Consider the following 20,856-nt stretch of genomic DNA (forward strand, 5'->3'; position numbering starts at 1 on the left):
CCTATCAACAAAGAACAAAATCAAATGAAAATGCCTATGAAAACACTGCATTAGGAAAAGTGGGGAAACGATGAGATCTTCCATCGGAGGACCTCAGCTTGAATTTGTGATGTTACTGTGTGACTTTAGACAAGTCACCTAAATTCTCAGAGCCTATTAACTAATCTTAAAAATTACAGAGCTGGATTAGATCAGGGTTTCTTGAATTCGTGGACTTTAAAAAAAATTGTTAACTATATTTCAATATATTTGGTTTCATTTATAATTCTGCATATATTTTAAAATAATCTGAGAAAGGGTTTATAGCCTTCAGACCTATCAAAAGGGTCCTGGGGGAAAAAGGGGTTAAGATCACCAGGAATAGTTGAGTTCTAAGATACCTTCTAACTCTAAATCCTATAATCTGGTTTGAAATGTTAAAAATACTACATAAATCAAAGTGATCATCCTCATTATAATTAGCTACAGCTTTACAAAGGCTAGAAGCAACTCCTTTCCCTAGTGTGATAACTATTCACGTCAAACTTTAAAAATGTGTTTAAAAGCCACTCAGATAGAGTGCTCCCTTGGCCAAGCACCTGATCAAGTCATAAAGTAATACAATAACTAGCAAAGCCCTGTTGTTCATCCATCTTTCTTGCCTTCACAGAAAGAGGAACTGTTTATTTGTTGAAATTCATTCAGAAATTAACCTGCTTGCAACTACCCCTAAAGAAAACAGAGGGGAAATGTGGGGTATGTCAATGAGTTGACACATTTTTTGCAGAGATGCCAAGAGATGGGTGGTATGCAGATTGTGAGTCCCATTTGTCCACAATAGCTCTCATGCATGATGGTTACTTCAGTAACTTGAACTTCCTCAAATGTGTGTTCACCTCTCCTTTGAAGTAAGGCCGAAGAGCTATGCAGGTGGCAATGTTTTCTGGCTGTTCCAGCCACAGCATATAGTCAATGTTGTTCTGTTTCAGGGTCTCAGCCAGTGCCATCAAGGCAGCCTCATCTGGTGCCTGTAGTAGAGTAAAAAAAAAAAAAAGGGAAAGGGACAGAAGAATATGAACGCAGGACAAATACTTCATCCAGAATGGGCGGCAGGGCTGTGAAACACTTTCCCTATCATCTAAGAGGAAAGGACCAGGTTATACCAAAGAAGATGGCCTGGGAAGACCTCAGCTTCTACTATCAGCTTTGCCATTGATGTGCAAGGTATCCTAATTGAGATTTCATTTCTTTTTCTATCAGGAAGACACAAAGAAAAAAATGAATTTCCTTCCTCTTCCCAGAAGGGTATCAGCAACTACTGAAATTGCTACTGAATTACACAAATTCCATGACATCCGGAATCCCAGATCCCAAAATCCAGCTTTGAGAAAGTCATTTAAAGAAATATATTCACTTTCTCCTTTTAATTTACCACCCCCACTAGGGAAAATTTAAGTGGGGTCCTTTTCCAAAACCGGCATGGGGGAAGTCAGCCCCCAAGCTCTCTCTCATGTTTATTGGGAGGTAGGGGAAGACAAGGATTGGAAAAATAGACGGAAAGTAAAAGGGAGGAGAAATTTAGATAAAGATTAGTTATATGCATAACGAACTCCAAATTCAGAGGTTGGAGTATGAAGGCAAGAATAAAGAAGACCAAGAGAAGGACTGATAAGAGAAAAAAGTATAAAAGTATAGACTGGGGAGAAATAGACAATTATAGCTCAAAACTGCAAATCTGAATGGGATAAACTCATCTATAAAATAGAGGAACAGTAGCAGAATGGATTAGAAAACAGAATCAAAAACATGTTGTTTATAAGAAAACAGACTTTACACAGAATGTTTCAAACAAAGTTAATACAAGGAAGCTAGAATAAAATCTAATAAACTACACTAAAAAAAGGCAATAGTAAACGCAGATGATTAAAAGAGATAAACATAGGAACTACATTATAGACAAATAATAAACATGTGCCAAATGGCATGGCATCTAAATACTTAAAGGAAAAGCTAGTCAGTTTAAATAATCAACAGTAAAATTGTAATTGGGGAATCTCAACGTACCTATGTCAGACCTAGATAAAACTAACCAGAAAAGTCAAGGATCTGAATAGAATTTTAGAAAAATTAAGATATTTTGGCAGTTCTGTGGAGAATAGTTTGGAGTGATGATGGGGACAGTGATGGGGTGGAAGAGAGCAGGGAGCCCAATTAGGCCATTATAATAGTTTAGGTGAGAAGTGATGAATTTCTGAATTAGGGTGATGATTATGTGTGAATGGAGAGAAGGGAACAGGTGTGAAAAATGTGGAGGTAGCACTGACAACTGTTAAATGTCTTTTTTTCTGATATTGGTTTATTTATTTTCTTAATCTAAAGCATAGTTCTGCCCATATCTGTCTCCTGTTCAGGAGGTTTTAGTGGATCTCTGCTGTGGACTGTCTCTAGAATAAAATACAAACTCCTCCACTTGGCATTTGAAAGTACCAATCTATCTTTCTAGACTCATGCTCAGTTGTACTACTCCACTTGCTTTTTCTTAAATGTGGCATATAATTTTGCTTCACCATGCTTTTGTACAAGCTGCCTTGAATGCCTGAACCAAACTCCCTCCTCACCTCCACCTGAGAATCCTTTGCTTCCTTCAAAGCTCATCTCAGGTACCACCTTCTATGAGAAATTTTTCCTGATACTCCCCCAGTAGCTTAACATTCTCTTCACACTACTAAATATGCATCTCTATATAAATTTGTGACTATCCAAAAGAATGTAAGCTCCGTAAGGCGAGGCACTTGTTTCTGTATCCCCATCATCTAGCACAGTGCCTCACAAAGGTTAAGTATTTAATAAATATTTGAACTCTTAAACCCAATACCCTCTCACTGTTGATCCTTTTTTCCAAATGCCAACCAGATTACTGATGCCATTTGCCTTCTTCACTCTTGCGTACAAATTTCAGAATGACAGAGGAGAAAGTCACACTGTGAGGACTGGGTTCACCAAAAATTTAAGCTATCATATGGGTCCTCACAAATACACAAAAAATTCTCTTGACTAATTGTACAGTAACTATTCTTTCTCTCTTCAAATGACCTACACAACCCTTTTTCTTCTTCCTCTCCCTGAAATGAGGCCATTATGGAGAGTTACTTCTCTTGCCCAATTCTACATTTAAATCACATCATCATCTATCCTTTTCTCCAATCTTGGAAGGACATGTGTCTCCTTGCCAACATCACCTCTGTAAGTACATCCTTGATTCTATTCCCTCCATATCTTTAGGGAGTTTGCCCCTTTGATCATCCCCTCTGCCTGATTTTCAACATCTCATCTACTGAGTTTCCTACTTTCCACAACAATGCTCAGGTCTTCCCCATCCTTAAAAACTTTAACTTGACCCTACCACTCCTTCAAACTATCAATCTCTCTCTTTCACAGTTAAACTTAGTGAAAAAGCTGTCAGGGCAGCTAGGTGGTACAGTGAACAGAGCACTGGCCCTGGAGTCAGGAGGACCTGAATTCAAATGTGGCCTCAGACACTTAATACAAAAACTAGCCATGTGACCTTAGGTAAGTCACTTAACCCCAACTGCCTTACCTTCCCCCCAGCAAAAAAAAAAAGGAAAAAGAAAATACTCTGGGGCAGCTAAGTGGCACAGTGAATAGAGCACCCGCCCTGGAGTCAGGAGAACCTGAGTTCAAATTCGACCTCAGACGGACACACTTACTAGCTATGTGACTTTGGGCATCACTTAACCCCAACTGCCCTCCAAAAAAAAAAAAATCAAAAGCTGTCAATACTCACTGCCTCCATTTTTTTTTCTATCTCATTTCATTTCTTAGTCCCTTTGCAGTCTGACCTTGTGGCTTTTACTACTCCATAAGTAACTCTCTCCAACCTTACCAACGATTTCTTTATTGCTAAATCAAATGACCTTTCCTCAATTCTCATTGTTCTCGATTTTTCTCAGTACACTGCACGCTTTACACTAATTATAACATTGCTTTCTAGTGGTTTTCTTCATACTTAACTCCCTCAATCTTTTACAAAACCATTACCCACATTCAGCCTCCTGTACTTAGGTGATCCCTGGGGCTCTATGCGGAGGCTCTCCTAATTTTTCTCCAAAAGTTCAATTACCTTTTCCATGCAGCCAGGATTACTAAATTACACACCTAGCCCTCATCTCTCTTGAACTCCAGTCCATTATCTCATTACTTACTGTACTAACTCCACTGAGATGTTTTATATGCACAAGCTCAAAGGTCCAAAGCCAGATCTGTATTTCCTTATGAACTTCAGTAGCTTTCCTTAAGACCTGCCTTTTCTCCTAAATTCCTTGTCAGAGGCATCACCCTTTTCCCAATCACCCAGGTTCAAAACCTAGGGGAGGTGTCCTGGCCTCTTTCCCCCTCGCCTCCCCGCCCAATTCCATCAGTCACCCCGTGTTATTCAATCTACCCGAGCATCTCTCACGTTCATCCTTTTCTTTCCACTCACTCTCTTGCAACTCTTAGTCCCTGACACACTTCCCTCTCTCAACAATCAGGATTTTGTTTCTAGCCTGCATTTAATCACCTGTGAACATGCCGTTTCCCTCTAGTAAGGGCTTTGAGGATGCTAGATTCTAGAATTGAGGGCGTTCACCGTACATGCGGACTGGCGTCCCACAAAGTACCGCCCCTTCTAAGGCTCCGGCCCCGGGAGGGGGCAGCCACTGCCTCCTGTTGGAGCCCACACCCGAAGGCCTGCTAAAAAGCGAGCCAGGGCCGGGGCGCCCCTACAATCTCCGTCAAAGAATAGGCCTGAGAGGCACCAGGGAATTGCAGCACCAGGTCGCCTTCCCTTCCCAGCACAGGCCTGAGAACAGGGCGGAGTCAGAACCCGCTCTCTAGGGGATCTCCCAGCCTCAAAAAGAAACACAAAGTCATTGTCCCTTCCGCTTCCGGCTAAGGACGCCTTCCTCCCGCCCAGTTGAAAGGGTTCCCCACCTCAAGGACCACTTTGCGCATGCTCCCGAGATCCTGGAGATAAGCCTCAGTATTTGGGTGATCGCGGTGGACATGCAAGGCCGCGATGGCCGCATGACACCCCTGTGCCACCAGCGCTCCTAACGGCCACGAGAACGGAGCCCGAGCCAAGTCCCCTCGAAGAACCAAATACTGCACCAGTGGCTGAACTGCGCCAACGGGAGCCGCCATCTTCCCAATCGGTAGAAAAGTCATCAAATCCTCAAGGCATGCCGGGAAGAATGGGGAGGAGCTTATTCCCGGGCGCTGCCATCTTGCTGTACGGGTATGTGCGCTAGGCACGCCGGGATGGATCCAGCTTGTTTTGAAGTTGCTGTCGGCGGGAAAGCTGGTTCATTCTTTTCTGAGGATGGAGAATAGAAGGTAGCCTGCGACCTGGGAAGCTATACCCAATCGAGACAACGTCGGCGCTGCTAGATTGATCAGCCGGAGAGGCGGCATATTAGGGGAGAAAAAGACCTGGGCGTGTAGAGCCGCGAAGATCAAAACCTACTTCTCATCCTTACCGACTGCCTTTTTTTTTTTCTTTTGGAGGGCAATTGGGGTTAAGTAACTTGCCCAAGGTTACACGGCTGGTGTTTTTTGTGTGGGTGTTAAGTGGCTGAGGCCGGAACTCAGGCCCTCCTGGCTCCAGGGCCAGCGCTTTACTCACTGCACCATCTAGCTGCCCCTACCGACTGTCTTAGTACCTGTGTGAGTCCTCGCCAATCTTTCTTTCGAAGACGTGACTAACAATACCTGCAATAATAGCATAGGACACTTGAAGGTTTGTAGATGGCTTTTTTTTTTCTTTTTGGAGGGGGGAAGGCAGGGTAGTTGGGATTATGGAACTTGCACAAGGTAAGTGTCTGAGGTCAAATTTGAACTCAAGGCCTCTTGACTCCTGGTCCAGTGCTCTGTTCAGTCCCATTGTGTCTTTTGATTTAACAGTAACCTAAGGGTCCGATTATCCCAATTGCACTCCCTAGAGTTTACTTGATTTGCCTCGGGTAACGTAGCTTTTAAATGCCCAGAGGTGGGATTCGATCTCTCGCGCTCTGGACTCCTTGTCCAGCCCTCCATCCCATACCCCCCACGGCCTCCCAGGAGCTGGGGCTCCAGAATCTGGCGGTCCATCCCCCCGTCACTCTTCAGGTTGTGGTGAACATCCGATGGATAGACAGACGGTGTTTGTAAAGTGCTAAGTAAAGCTTAAAGTCCTATTTAAATGCCAATATAGTGATCATTTATATATGAGCCGGGTGCCCGAGGTACCTAAAGAAGGGATGCGATCTTGTTTTCCTTTTCTCAGAGAGGAGTTCCGGGAACATCCTCTGTCATCTGCTCTAGGTATCTGCCGAACAAACCAGCCAACCTTTGGGATTCGGAGAGCTGATGGCAGCTTCCCAGCAACATGGTGAGTACGAAGAAGGAGCTTCATCCTCTCTTGGTGTGGGCTTAGTCTGATTATAGGATTTTAGAAATGGAAAGGACCTCAGAAAGGATTTGGGCTAATCCTCTCATTTTAGAAGTGAGAAAACTTGAGGCCCACTGAGGTCAAGTAATTTTACCCAAGATCATAGAACTAGCATGGGGTCCAGGTGGGACCCTAAGCCCTGGTCAAGTCAAATGATCCTTCTATTACATTCCACTGTTCTTAAGAATTCCCCCAATTAGGGTCGGCCAGGTAGCACAGCAAGTAAGATCACCTGCTCCAGTGTCAGAATGACCTGGGGATCAAATCCAGGCTCAGATACTTAGCACCACACCCAGAAATAACTGGCGGTGTAACCTTGAGCAAGTTACTTAACCCCAATTGCTTAAAAAAAAAAAATTCCCCCAATTAAGTCCTGACCCAAAGTGAAAGCTAACACAGTTTCAAAATTGTGTTGCTCAGGTGTGATACATTCCCTCTGATGTTTGGAGCAGATGTTAATGGCTAAAAGCTGAAGCAGACATTGCAGAGGTCACAAATGCTGACCAAAAGCTTTAAAAGCAGAAAAATGTTTTCTTAGTACTCCTTGATGCCTTAAAAAAATTAAACACTTGTGGTATGTTGTGCATTTGTTATTGGCTGCCTCATTTCTGTCCAGTACTGGTTTCATTTCCCTCTTTGTTGTTCCATGAATATTTGTGGACAGTATGTTCTTTATTGCTCCTGGTGAAATGTTCTTTATTGCTCCTGGTGAAATGTGTTCTTTACTGTAGATGTCTAGCTAATGAGATGTAGCTGTGGCTCCTGGTAAGTATGCATGTCTCAGCATTTTTGGAACTAGAGTTTTGTTTCTAGGTCTTTTCTATTAGGTCTTACCTAATAATCATAATATATGGCTCCTTAACTCAGGTGGTTTCCTTATTCCATTAGTGATTATAAATCTTATTAAACCCCTTTGTACTACTACAGATCCCACAGCTTGTTAACAAGCTTTGCATATGTATCACTCACCGAAAAATAACAACAACAATAATAATTCTATATCTGTATAAAAGTTTGGGTTCAGTTTTTGTGCATTTTAGCTTGGCCTTTGTTCCATTATCTGCACCCCTAAATGATGAGCTGCTTTGTGCGCCTAAAGCTTCCAGTCACCAAGGAGTCTGGGTTAGAGACTTTGGAGGAATAAGTGGTGTTCCCATTGGCTCCAGGGCTTTAATTATCTGTATGTGAATGAGTCTCAAATCTCCATATTCTGCCCCAGTCTTTGTGAACTTAGCTCGATTAACATCTTGACTTTGATGATCCATGATGTTCAGCCTTTCCAAAACAGAACTCATTTTCTTTCCCCATAAAATCAGCTTCTTTTTTCTTTATGATTTCCACCATCCTTCCAGTCACCCATATTCTCCATCTAGGAGTCATTCTCAACTCTTCTCTCTCACTAATCCTCCCCATTTTCCCTCTCTGTCCAGGCAGTTTCCAAATCCTATCAATTCTTTTTCTGCATCTGCTCTTACATCCCCTTCTTGGCTTGCGTTCCACAGTCATCCTTATTCTTGCCCTCATCACTTCTCACCTGGACTATGCAGTAACTTTGTAGTTTTATTCTTTATGCTTTCCCCACTATGCTCCATCCTCTATATTGTAGCCATGTAGATAGTACTAAAGCATGGGTCTGACCAGGTAGTTCCAGTGGCTTCCTATTTTCTCTGGGGCAAAATATAAACTCATCCATTTGGCATTAAAGCCCTTCACAATTTGACTGCTGTTCATTTGCCAGGCTGATTATATATTATTCTTCATGCATTCCATGTTCTATCCAAAGTAGCCTACTTAACTGTCCTCTATAAATGACATTTTATCTTGTGCTTGGGCCTTCCCACATTCTTCTCCCCCCCCCCCATGTTAATGGGATTTAAGATCTTCCCAGACAATTAATAGGTCTCACTGGAAGCCCATTAAAGGAAGCTTTCGGAGGGGCAGCCAGGTGATTCAGTGAGTAAGAGCACTGGCCCCAGTGTCGGGATGACCTGGGGATCCAATCTGGGCTCAGATACTTAGCACCACACCCAGACATAACTGGTCGTGTAACCTCGAGCAAGTTACTTAACCCCAATTGCTTTAAAAAGAAAAAAAAAAGGAAGCTTGCTTAGGGGAGGCTTGCTTATAGGAAGGCTTTCACACCTTTTGCTAATTTCTAATTAGGCCCTGATTCAGGAGAGTTGTGATACCTTCTGGCTCTGAGAAGTGTATATATGCCCTGAGTTGGTATTTTGCTTTGGGGGGCTCACTTGTGAGAAGGATCTTGTGATTTCCCTGGTTTGGCTGAATGTTCAGAGCTCCCTGATTGCTCAGATGTAAAGGCTCTCATGATCCAGGGATGCATGTAAAGTGTATAGTTGATTCAGGCAGTCAGAGCCATGTCTGTTAGTCTTTATTTCTCTGCTTGTATTTTCTCTGAAGTTCAGGATGCTGACTTTTCCCCTTAACTAGTGAATGTAATTTAAAAAGACTGTTGACCCCTTAAACAATTATCTTTCCTAGTAAAGAAGATCTAAGATTGTGCTAGCAGCCATCCTGGGTGTGCCAGTGTGGTTGTCACTACACCCCCTCATCCCTGAAGTGCTTCCCCATCTGACTTGTGTTGTTCTTGGATGCCTCCTTTTGATTTTCCCTCAAGTTAGTGTTTCTCCCCACACCAAAAAAAGGGGTTTTATATACATTCGTATGTATTTATCTAGCTATGTGTTTTCCTTCATTAGAATGTAAGCATCTTTCTCCCTCAGTAGTCTAAGTACCTAGCAGAGTGCCTTGCAACATAATTGGCACTTAATACATGCCTTTTGAATTGAATACACATGGACCCCATTCATGGAAAAGTAATTCTTAGTGCATACTCTTTTGTCAAGGGAGTAGCAACATCTTCAAAACTGAAGGAGCATAGTAAAAATTCCCACAGAAACTGGGCATCACTTAGGCACTTTGAGACTGCAAGACAGTTTTTTTGGTTTTTGCCAGGCAGTCGGGGTTAAGTAACTTGCCCAGGATCACACAGTTAGTAAGTGTCAAATGTCTGAGGTGAGATTTGGACCCAGGTCCTCCTGACTCCAGGGCCAGTGCTCTATTCACTGTACCACCCAGCTGCACTGAAAGATAATTTTTTTTTTAAGCAATTGGGGTTAAGTAACTTGCTCAAGGTTACAGTACGGCCAGTTATTTTGTGTGGGTGTTAAGTATCTGAGGCCAGAATGGGTCCCAGGTCTCCCGACTCCAGGGCCGGCATTCTTACTCACTGGGCCACCTAGCTGCCCCAAGATAATTTTTTAAAAGTAGATGAATTTCTACAAGGATAAAGGGTACATATATAATCCTCATTTTAAGGAAATAATTGTTCCAGGAAAAGCTCATAAACCAAATTGTCTAAGATTGATTTTTATTAAACATAGATCTTAGATTTAGATCTGGAAGGGACCTTGGAGGTCAACAGGTCCATTCCTCATTTCCCAAAGGAGGAAACTAAGACCTGGAGATGTTCAATGATTAGCCCAAGGTTGCATACATGAGTAGTGGCAAAATTAGGGTTTGAACTAAGATCCCCTGACAGAAACCTTCTGTTGATAGTGGGAGAAAAATGTTTAGGCATTTAAAAAAATGGATAATGCAACAAAACTAAAGATCACTTTTTCTTAAAGGAAAAATATTTTTTAAAATAAAAGCTTAACATATATTTTTTTTTTACAGGATCCCTTTGCATCTTTTAGGTGTGTTGTTATTTGATAACACTGGTGTGATTGGGCTGGGGAGACCAGGCATTCTGGTGGGCAATAAAATGCTTTTCTCCATACTTTCCCACTCGGAAAGTTTTTGTTTCTTCTGAAAGTCTTTTCACTCACAGGTGTTTTATATCAGCTGGAAAGGCTGGAAGCTCAGGAGAAGAGATCAGCCAGGCAACAAGACAGGTACCAGGGACAGCAGGATGAGGAAACCAACTTGCAAGTAAAGATTTTCAAGCTGAGAAAACTTCGGGATGAACTGAGGACTAAAGTGAAGCTACAGGAAGCCAGCGTGAGTAGTGTTTAATACTTAATAGTTACTCTTGGGAGAAGGACATCAGAAAATGAGAAGGCAATGGAGAGTAGTAGGTAGGGGGCCAGATTTGGAGTCAGGAAAACTCGTATTCATCCTGCCTCTGAAACATGATTTTTGTGACTCTGAGCAAGCTATTGAGCCTCTCTATGCCCATAACTGTGTTGTTAAAAAGCATTGGCCAGCCAGCATCAAATGAAAGTTACTATATCAGGAAAATGAAATCACAAGTACAGATTCTTTCCTACTTCCTCCACCTCCCCTCAAAAAAGTTCAGGGTGCAGATGATGGTATTTAATCTCATTTACAGCTCTGGATCTTGAGTCTCATAGAATAGACTTTATATTTTATACTGTAATCAAAAACTAAGGAATTATTTTATGTAAGTGATGCCTTTTCATATGTATAAAAGCATGCTAAAGAAATTATTTTTCATCTACTCATAAACTAAGTGCCTGATGAAGCATACCCCTGCAGCTTTTACTTATGCCCGACATTTATTGAGCAATAATGATGTGCTTGATTTGTTCTCCACAAAAGCTGTTTTAACTTGGTGATCAAAGGCACCCAAACTCTTTCCAGGTGAATGGAGTTTCCCAGGCCATACCCAGTGCCTGGAATGTGTTCATTTCTCATCTCTATATTTTCATATCCCCCTTTTTTTTTTCTTAAAGTTTCAGCTATTCCATGAAGCTTTCTCCGATTTATTTTTCCCCATCTTCTCACTCTTTTTTCTCTTCCATCTTCAGATTTTTGTGGAATAGTTTGCTGATTCTTTCCTTTATACCATGCTTCCTCCCTTAGCAGCCAGTCAGTCAATTAAGATTAAGTGCCAAATATATGCCATATACTGTGCTCAGCACTGGGAATGCAAAAAGAGGCAAAAGACAATTCCTGTCCTTGAGGAGTTTACCATTTAATGGGGGAGACAGCAAACAAACACATATGTACAAACAAGTAATTTACAGAATAAATAGAAGTTATTAAAAGAGGGAAGGCCCAGGAATTAAGAGTAGGGAAAGCCTTGCTGTAGACAATAGGATTTTAGTTAGAACTTGAAGGAAGCCAGGAAGGTCAGTAGTTGGAGCAGAGGGACAGAATTGCAGGCATGGGGAGTGGCCAAGCTGAAAGGTGGAGTGTCTTTTTTGTGGAATAGCCTATAATACTTGTTGGGGAGTTAGGTGTTAGGAGACTGGAAGTTGGAAGTGTAGGGTGGGGCTAGGTTATGATGGATCCAGCAGAGCATTTTCTGTTTGACCCTTGGGTGGGGGGGGGCACTGGAGTTTATGGGAAGTGGACAGTGACATGATCTGACCTGTGAAATAGGAAAATCATTTTGGTGGCTGAATAGAGGATGGATTGGAGTAGGGATAGAGGCTTGAGACCTGCCAGTAAGCTTTTGAAATAATCCAGGGTATGATAAGGGTCTGTACTGCAGTGGTGGCAGTGTCAGAGTGGAGAGAAAGGGGACGTATTGGAGAGATGTTCAAAGGTGATGAAATCTCCAGGCCTTGGTAACAGCTTGGATGGGGATGGGAGTAGAGGGTGAGAGGTAGCAAGGAGTCCAGGATGTCCCCTTGGTCACGAGCTTGAGGGACTGGGAGGATAGTATTACCCTTAGGGTAATAGGGAAGGTTGAAGCAGGGGAGAGGTTAAGGGGAAAGATAATGATTTTGGTTTTGGACATGTTGAATTTAAGATGTCTACTGGACATCCGATTAGAAATGTCTGAAAGGCAACTGGAGAGGTGACACTGGAGGTCAGCAGAGAGGTGAGGGCAGGCTAGGCAGATTTGGGAATCATCATCATGGAGATGGTAATTAAATCCATGGGAGCTGTTGAGGTCACCAAAGGAGGTAGTATAGAGGGAGAAGAGAAGAGGGCCCTGAGGAGCAATTAGAGGGTGTGACCTGGACGGAGGGGGATCCAGCAAAGGAGACGAGAGTTAACAATAGCTGGGTGACTGGACTTGGAGACAACAGAGGCCTGGGTTTATCTCCTACCACTGACCTTTAGTTGTATGATGGTGGGTAACTCCCTTAATTTCTGAGCCTCACTTTCCTCATCTTTAAAAGAGGGATAATATCTGTATTACCGAACTCACAGGGATGTCATGAGGATCATTGAGTTAATATGCAAGGTGTTTTGCAAACCATAAAGTACTATAAAATAAAATACTGTAAAAATTTACTACCACCCTGTATTATGCTTACCTACTTACCGGTTATCCTCCACCACCCCCATAGAATGAAAGCTTCCTGAAGCCATAGACTGATTGTATCTCCAGTGCTTTGTGCATAGTAAGCACTGAAATTTTAATTGAGTTGTCTTTTTAGCTAGATTCCAAACTTCTGGAACGCAAGGACTAACTATATATTTGCCGTATCCTTTTTAACACCCATCACTGTGTCTAGCACATAACAGGTACTGTGCAGAGTTGTTGAAAGAATACATTAATCTGTTTTGCAGGCCCGAATACCCATCACTAACCTAGAACCCTATGAATCGGTGAAGAACAGTGAGGAAAATCTGGAAATGAAGTTGGAAAAAGCTAAAGCTTTCTTTCAGGCATTCCATTTAACAGGTATTAAATAGCTCACCTACCCCAGTCCTGGCACACACCCTCCCCATCTGAGATCAGTGGCCATGGACAAGTCATTTCACCTGGGTGGGCTTCTTTTTCATCATCTTAAAAATCAGAATAGATAAAGATAGCCAGGGCGGAGAGGAAGGCAGGATTTAGATGAGTTTTCTTATAAAGGCCTTTCTCGCTGTAATATTTCTGTGATTGTACTATTACAATTCTGGGTGCATTTTATTAGCATTTGAGTGCCAACTGTGTGCCTGCACCTAGTGGGACATCTGTGGGTAGCTCTGTTTCTCCTCATGGTTAGGTTTCCCATCAAAATATATCAGCCCCATAGTTCATTTAATCATTCTGTCATTCAGTTTATTCATGATATACCCGACCATGCTCTAATTGTGACTTAGTATATTATGTTGAATAAGTTTTTTGTCTCCAGGTTTCAATTTATTTTGTAACATGGACATTCTGTCTCTTTTCTGTGTCACAAGGAGGACACTGAAAAATACACATAGCATGTATAGAGTATTTTACATTCCTCAGGAGTGGAAAGGTTACAAGTCATCCTATTTTCACACTGACTTTGCTCTTTAGGAACTCTCACATTGATGGGTTTTTGATGGGTTATTCCTCCTCTGCCAGTCTTCTCTTGGTTTTGACTGCTTATTTAAATACAGTTGAAACAGAATCAAAAGGGAGAATTAAGAACCCATTGCATCTATTGAGAGGTCTCATCTCATCCTTTATCTCAGGGTTCTGTGGCAAACTGACCACAAAAGGGATCTGTATCTGCTTCAACACTGCTTTTGAGGGAAACATCTTGGATTCCTATTATGTGGATGTTACCATCAAGAAACCCCTTACAATACATCAGCATTCGGTTCCAGTCTTCATTCCCCTGGAACAGATAGCTGCAAAGTACTTGGATACTAATTTTCAGCACTTTATGTACAGTCTCAGCGAACACCTAAATGCATATTCTGGAAGAAAATACCAGGCAGATCAGCTTCAGGTATGTGTATGCTGGAGCCAGAGTTATATGTGACCTGTTTTGTGAACCCAGGAGAACCATAATTAGAAAGTGACATCTCTGTATTTCCTATATTATTAGTAAATCTCAGTTTGCTTGAGGAAATGGGCCAATCCTTTGAACAGGAATTCTGGGTGTTAAGGAAGCATTTATTTACATATTTCTCCTTTGGGGATTATTAGGAGAGTTGGATTGTCAAAAGTTGTACTCCATTTTTCCTTGTGGTTTGAGGGTGACCTTAAAAATCCTCAAAGCCAAAAGAAAAACTCATTTTGTTTTCTCTGCCAAAGACAATATGTACTCTTTGGACTAGAAAGGACAGAAAAAAAATCATTACCAGGGAATAGCCACTGAAGATAAGTAGAAGGATAGTAAGGGGTTTCTCCCGTTGATGAATCAAGTCACCAAGTCCAGACAGACTTCCATCCCAAAGGACCAAAAGAATTGTGATTGCAGAACAGCTGTCAGTGATCTTCAAAAAAAGCATAGAAAATAAGAGAAAGGGAAAGGGGACAGAAATAGAGTCTACAGGCTCTAAGCCAGTTAGCTTGGCTTTGCTTCTTGGCAAAACTCTAAATAAGTTTTATGAAAGGAATGATTAGTGAATATCAGGAAAAAGAAGTGATAACTGAAGGGAACCAGAATGACTTTACCAAAAAGAGGTACCGTTAGATGAATCTGTTTTTTGACAGGGGTAGAACAAGACCGCTGTAGAGAATTTACCAAGGTTTCAAGAAGGCATTTGAGGAAGTCTTCGATGACATTGATGTAAATGAGCAGGGGAGGGATGGGTCAGGAAGACCAGAGTTCAGATCTAGCTCCAGACCCCGACTAGCAGTATGACCTAGAGCAAGTCTCTTTGCTTCTGTTTGTTTACCTCAGTTTTCCCATCTGTAAAATGGGGTTGTTGTAGGGATCAAATAAGGATAATAGTTATAAAGGGCTTAGCACAGTACCTAGCACTATATAAATGCATACTCCCTTCCTTCCTCTCCCTATTCTTTTCAAACAATAGTATGTCTAGGTAGATCTGGAATTAATTGAATGCCTAGAACCACAGAGTAGTCATGAATGGTTCTGTTTCATCTTGGAATAAGATCTCCAGTAGTTTGCCCTAGGGAGGGAGCTATAAATGGCCCTGTGCTACTGTTAAGATTTTTATTAATGATTTGGATACAGTAATTTTAGGGAGGATGGGGGATACTTATTAGATTTGCAAATAACACAAAACAAGGTGGGAGATTTAGATGTTTGGGTTAGGATCCAAAAAGATGGGTGAGATAAGCATTAAACTGACTTAAATAATATGAAGGTCAGGGGCAACTAGGTGGCACAATGAATAGAGCACTGGCCCTGGAGTCAGGAGGACCTGAGTTCAAATCCGGCCTCAGACACAACACAAAATTAGCCATGTGACCTTGGGCAAGTCACCTAGCCTCAATTGCCCTGCCTTCCCCCCACCGAAAAGCAAAAAACAAAACAAAACAAAAAAGCATAGTATGAAGGTCAGTAAGGCTAAATGGAAAGTCTTGCACTTGAGTTGAAAAAAAAAAGACTTTACAAGTACAGAATGGAGGAATTCTGTTTCTATGAGAAAGATTAGGAGTTTAGTAACTAACTACAAGCTAAATGTGTCACCAGAAAAGTGGGGGCCAAACCAGCTCATGCTGTATTGGGCTAAATTAAGAGAGGCCTGGCTTCCAGGAATAAGGAAGTAATAGTGCTCTTGTATTCTGTGCTGACCAAAGCGGCCTTTTTTTGTAGGATTGTCTTCTGTGTTCAGTAGTTTAACAAAGGTATCAACAAATTAAAAGGCAGCCAAAATGGTGAAGGACCTCGAGTCCATGAGAATCAGTGGAAGGAACAAGGATTATTTAATGATGAGAAAAGAAAACTCAGGAAAATATAGGATCTTAGATTTAAAGATCATCCAATCCAACTCCTTTATTTTATAGATGAGGAAACTGATCCCCATTGAGGTGGTGCCTTGGCTAGGGCAGATACAGACTGTGCCTTCTTTGTGATTTGGTAGGGGGGCTTTGAGAGTGCTGTAGCCAAAATATTCCTCAACCCCTGAGTCACCTGGCTAGTACAGTAACAGACATATGGGAGACATCATGGGATCGGGGGAAAGGCAGAACAAAAGTCATTAAATCTATTAAAGCCTTTCCAACCTGTTTGCTCCCCATTGTCACCTTGGCTTACACATTCTTATTAAGCTGTGATTTTACAAAATCTTAGAGATCAAAGGGGTCTCAGAAACTAACTGGATCAAGCCATAACCAAATAAGAACGTTTTCTACAATATAACATTCCCAAGGAGGAGTCATCCAATGTTTGCTGGGGAATTTCCAGTAAAGCAGAGTTTACCAGCTCCCAACATGGCTCTTTTAGATACCTCTAATTGTTTAGAAGGTTTTCCTCATGTCAGACTTAAATATGCCTCTCTGCAACTTACACTGCTTCTATAATGAATTACAAGGGATAAAGTAAAATAATTCAATTTATTCATTTTTACTACTTTAAAATAAACTTAATTTGCAGCATGTGCTCCTTTGGCTTCAGTTACTTGTTTTACATGATTTGGCTTTGGGTTCACAAGACTTTAATATCTATTCCTAAATATACCTTTGGTGATTTATCCATTTGTGTAGATCTAGCCTTGACAACTGCCTGTAGGTTTTCAGTGGGGTTTAAATCAAGTGAGATCCCAGGCCAATGAAGTATATTTCTCTTAGTGAATTGCTAGCTTTTCATGGTGTGTGGCAAGGTTTAAGTTCATGATGCAATATTCCATCTTCATTTGGAAATTTCTGTAGTTCTAGAACAGTTCTGCCCAGTATATCAAAAGCATTTATCAAAATTCAGCATTCCCTCAGTAGAAGAAAAAAAAATCCCCCAAACAATTTACAGTCCAAAGATGCTCAGATCTTATAGGTTCATTTGTACTTTTGACAGTGGTTTTTCTATAGCCTTAAGTGGAAAAGTAAGTTACATCATTAAAAATTACCTTTTCCCCATCCTTAGGATGCTAGTCTAAGTATTGTCATACTAGCTTTTTTATATTCTTAGCAATCACTTAAAAGCATTCTGGGTTGTCTTTTTTTTAAACTGGTATTCTTAATGTTCTTCCAACTTTAGGAAGTTTACATCACACTGTAGAAGAATCAATAGCTACAGCTCAGAAGGTCTTGCTTTATGATAATTAATTTGGATGTTTTGAAGCAATAATTTCCGTTGTTGACATTGTTTTTTATTTTTAATGACACTTTCCTTTGTTCTTCAATGCAACTAATCCTTTTCCATTCTGGACTTGAATTATCTTTGAAGCACTTGACTTCATCACACTCTAATAGTAATTGAAGCATGCTCTTTAGGAGCTAGTTTTTTGCACATTTCCTTGGAGGAATATCTATTCTTAAAAACTACAGAAGTGACAACACAAAATCCATCACTCAGCTGATAAGAGAACTAAAGGCAGGGAAACCAGCTCAATCCAATTTGGGCTAATCAGGGTCAAATGTTCTGAGTCAGACTAGTGTTAGTACAAATCATATGCATGATTCTTGTCCAAAAATGTAACCATATTGAAATTACAGCTTGTCCCTAGTAATTTGGATACCACTATAATGTCGGCCTTGAGGAAATTTAGATCTTTGAAGTCTTGAGCCTGATTTTTTTCCACCTGTTTGTTGGTCCAGAGAATCACATTTCTTTTCCCACTGAAGATAGCTAGATTTCATGTTGTTGGCACAGGGGTGCTATTTCAGGGGTAGACTCAAAATATTCTTAAACTTGTACTGTTGAACTTTCTCATTCTTCACCTTGCATGTCCAGAGAAATGTAAAACAAGCTCTCTTTACTTTTGAGAAAGAAAATAATAATATTTATTTTCTTTTGTAACATACTTAATTTAAAAGTGATTAGGCTTTCTTCCATTGTGTTCTGTTTCTAGGACTGGAAAATTAGGATTACAAAAAGAGGTAGATAGAGAATGAGCTGGTAATGTAGAATACATCAATGAAGTGTTTTCCAAGCTGTTTTTGGTTTGCAGCCTCTTTTTAAATTCACTGTTCAGTGTCTGACCATCCCTCCATTCATACAGCATGAATGTCTTTATGAAGACACTGATAGCTTCTAACGTTTGTATTTTCAAAGCATCTTGAGTTGTTCCAATTACAGTGATAATAATCATGGTGTTCTTTGGTATGTTTGTTTTAAACTCTGCTGCCTTTAGTGCGGCTTTTCAGCCTTCTTAGCCAGGCCCTTGCAGAGAAACTCACTATGCACTCTGCTGTCGTTCACGTACACCACGGACCCGGGTGGAGAATCCTTCCCTTTTTGTGCCAGGCTCGTGTACGAGGACCTCACGACAACTCTCCCCACCAATGTCACAATTATGTACCAAGGTAAGAGGAAGGACCCTGTATCTTTGTGGAGAGAGTTTCCTTGTACTATAATCATATTTAGCATAATTTGGTCAAGTGATAAATGTGTAGTCATTTAAAACATGGACACTTTTGTGGAATAGAACCAACAACTTCCCTGGCCTGCAGCTAGAAGGGTATCTGGTCCAACCTCCGCATTTTACAGATGAAAACACTGAGGCCCAGAAAGGGACATATCAGTAACTGGTATCAGGTGGCATTTGAACACAGGTCACCCAACTCCCACTTCTGTAGTTTTTTCTCTATACTACAATGTTTCCATATTCCTGTGAAGCAGAACAGACAGCTGTGTACACCATAACTGACTGACAGCACCAGACCAGGGATTTCATTGGTTTAGGGAGTGTCTGGGTGTGGGAAACTCTCCCATCCAGTGCAGGTCGGCACCTCCTTTATAACTTAGAATCTAAGAGAGCTGCCAAGAGGGAACTGAGACGTTAAGTGCCTCATTTAGAGGTCACACAATACATGTGTGTCAGAGGTGAGACTTGAGCCGAGGTTTTCTTGCCTTCAAGGCTGGCTTGTTACCCACTCCACCACATGCCTCCTGGGAGCATGGAAGGAGAAACAAGGAACAATAAGAGAGAACCTGAGGCTGAAATTCTGAATCTTTTACAAAGCTTAGAGTGGGCCAAGGCCCTAGCTGTGATTACCTTGTCTTAAGTGAATGCCCTTGGGAGAGCTCTTGGAGCTGTCAACACTTGAACTTTTTACCATGCTAAGAATGATCATGGCAAGGAGACCGTGTTTGTACCTTAGGAAAAGCCATTGTTTGTACCAAACCATATTGATTACTGGAATGTTTCTTCTTTAGGGACAGGAGCAATGCCTGCCTCCTGGGAGGACCAGCGAGCAGCCCATGAGACTTTATTCTATAAAAATGCCCTTCATAAGGTGTTTGAGTCTTTTTCAAAAGTAAGAGAGAACTTTGATTGTATATCCAGTGTACCCAGAAGTGGATGAACCTGTTCCTTTGAAAACCCATCAAGAATGAGCTGGAGCACAGTATTACACACAGCCCTTTGGAACTTGATGGACTCTGGCTCAAACTCCACCCTTTCCCCAGTCCAGATTTTCCTGTGTATATGAATGACCCCCCCCCCCCACACACACACACACCTTGTGGTATATAGGGGACTAGTCTATGAACCTTTAGATGTTGGCCTTTGAGGTGTTAAGCTGTCATGACTGACTAGTGTTTGGACAGTTACCATCCTCATACATAGAATGGTTTGCTAAATGTTTTGGGGGCCTGATGATATTTGCTTTATATCAACTAATAAAACAAGGCATCAAAGAGTATTCTGGTGGAGTCAGAGGAGAGGGCAAAATTTCATTGAATTGAGGACTGCTGCCAGTAACTCACAGAAGCTTTGATTGTCAGCAACTCACTTTCTTATGAAGATGAACAAAATGGTTTTTGAAAATGAAGTTGCGATGATAAAAGTACATGTGTATGTATGTGTATGTCCATAGTATAAACCAATGTAGCCTAAGCTAATGCCTTGTTTTGGTTGTCAATTAGAGTTTATATGGAATAAATAGATCAGATACTATCTTACTGTGGCATTCAATCCATCTATGAGGAACCCAAGTGGTAAAGAATAACTAAAGTCTCTTATAACCCAGTCATCCCCATTCTGGTACTTCAGCCATCTTTACCCCTCTGTCCACGAACCTTGAATCCTTGTCCAAGTCCTTACTTCCCCAAGAAAACCTGGCTCTCCTTACCCTTCCAAAAAGGCCTTCTACCTATGTGTATAGGCATAGATTTGCATTGTGACTACCTGGCTAGACCACACTGTATCAGTTCATCTCCCACCATGACCCAGCAATCACTGACAAGTAGCACCTGCCATCATTAATGAAGGAAAATAACATATGTGAGCTCACCTACAAGTAGCAATGTTAGATCCTAAAGAACTGAATCCAGACTTTGACAGCCCAGCTTTAAGACCTTCAATCCTAGAATTTACATCAACAATGAATAAGCCACTGAAATTATTAGCAAATAGTAGCCCCTGATTCTTCCTTACAGAGTACTTGGGAACTACTGAAAGCATTTGTTATGTTGGATCATTCTAGGGTTATCAAATTTGTTTAAAACTTCATGAGCTAAGCTCTACAACACGCACAGCCTCCTGATAGAGCTCTCTCTGTGTTTAAACTGTATTTGCTTCAGCAATTTTAGACTCAGGCTTTCTGGTCTGTCTTCTGAGTTCTTTCCACTGCATGTGAATTCTGGAATGTCAGACACATTTCTGGGTACAGAAGTACACTCTAA

General features: G+C 41.3%; 2 protein-coding genes across 3 annotated transcripts; one reads left to right on the forward strand and one right to left on the reverse strand.

Annotated features, from left to right (window-relative positions):
• Positions 1–618: 618 nt before the first annotated feature.
• On the reverse strand, positions 619–5,251 carry PTRHD1 (peptidyl-tRNA hydrolase domain containing 1). The gene is made up of 2 exons (XM_069071988.1): positions 4,972–5,251; positions 619–1,007 (listed from the first exon to the last, which is right to left on the reverse strand). Exons 1-2 carry the CDS (start codon positions 5,203–5,205, stop codon positions 837–839), a joined length of 405 nt encoding a protein of 134 aa, XP_068928089.1. The 5' UTR covers positions 5,206–5,251; the 3' UTR covers positions 619–836.
• A 122-nt stretch (positions 5,252–5,373) lies between these two features.
• On the forward strand, positions 5,374–20,128 carry CENPO (centromere protein O). 2 transcript variants are annotated; one of them, XM_069071987.1, is made up of 7 exons: positions 5,374–5,776; positions 6,340–6,406; positions 10,320–10,489; positions 12,980–13,094; positions 13,847–14,106; positions 18,362–18,533; positions 19,387–20,128. In XM_069071987.1, exons 2-7 carry the CDS (start codon positions 6,385–6,387, stop codon positions 19,533–19,535), a joined length of 888 nt encoding a protein of 295 aa, XP_068928088.1. In that variant the 5' UTR covers positions 5,374–5,776; positions 6,340–6,384; the 3' UTR covers positions 19,536–20,128. The 2 variants fall into 2 exon arrangements, with proteins under 2 accessions (XP_068928088.1, XP_068928087.1); XM_069071986.1 differs by having other exon boundaries at positions 5,378–5,776; positions 6,302–6,406.
• The last annotated feature ends 728 nt before the right edge of the window (positions 20,129–20,856 follow it).

The sequence above is a fragment of the Petaurus breviceps genome, unplaced genomic scaffold, assembly GCF_028583685.1.
Source record: "Petaurus breviceps papuanus isolate PSGF00001 unplaced genomic scaffold, PetGlider_PUasm1.0 90845, whole genome shotgun sequence".
In the NCBI taxonomy this organism is placed as follows: Eukaryota; Metazoa; Chordata; class Mammalia; order Diprotodontia; family Petauridae; genus Petaurus; species Petaurus breviceps.

Coding starts and splice junctions, on each gene's coding strand:
- CENPO (XM_069071987.1), top strand. CDS start 6,385: ATGGCAGCTTCCCAGCAACATG. Junction 13,095..13,846: donor TCAGGCATTCCATTTAACAG/GTATTAAATAGC, acceptor CCTTTATCTCAG/GGTTCTGTGGCAAACTGACC. Junction 14,107..18,361: donor ACCAGGCAGATCAGCTTCAG/GTATGTGTATGC, acceptor TGCTGCCTTTAG/TGCGGCTTTTCAGCCTTCTT.
- PTRHD1 (XM_069071988.1), bottom strand. CDS start 5,205: ATGACTTTTCTACCGATTGGGAAGATGGCGGCTCCCGTTGGCGCAGTT. Junction 1,008..4,971: donor TGCGCAAAGTGGTCCTTGAG/GTGGGGAACCCT, acceptor ACTCTACTACAG/GCACCAGATGAGGCTGCCTT.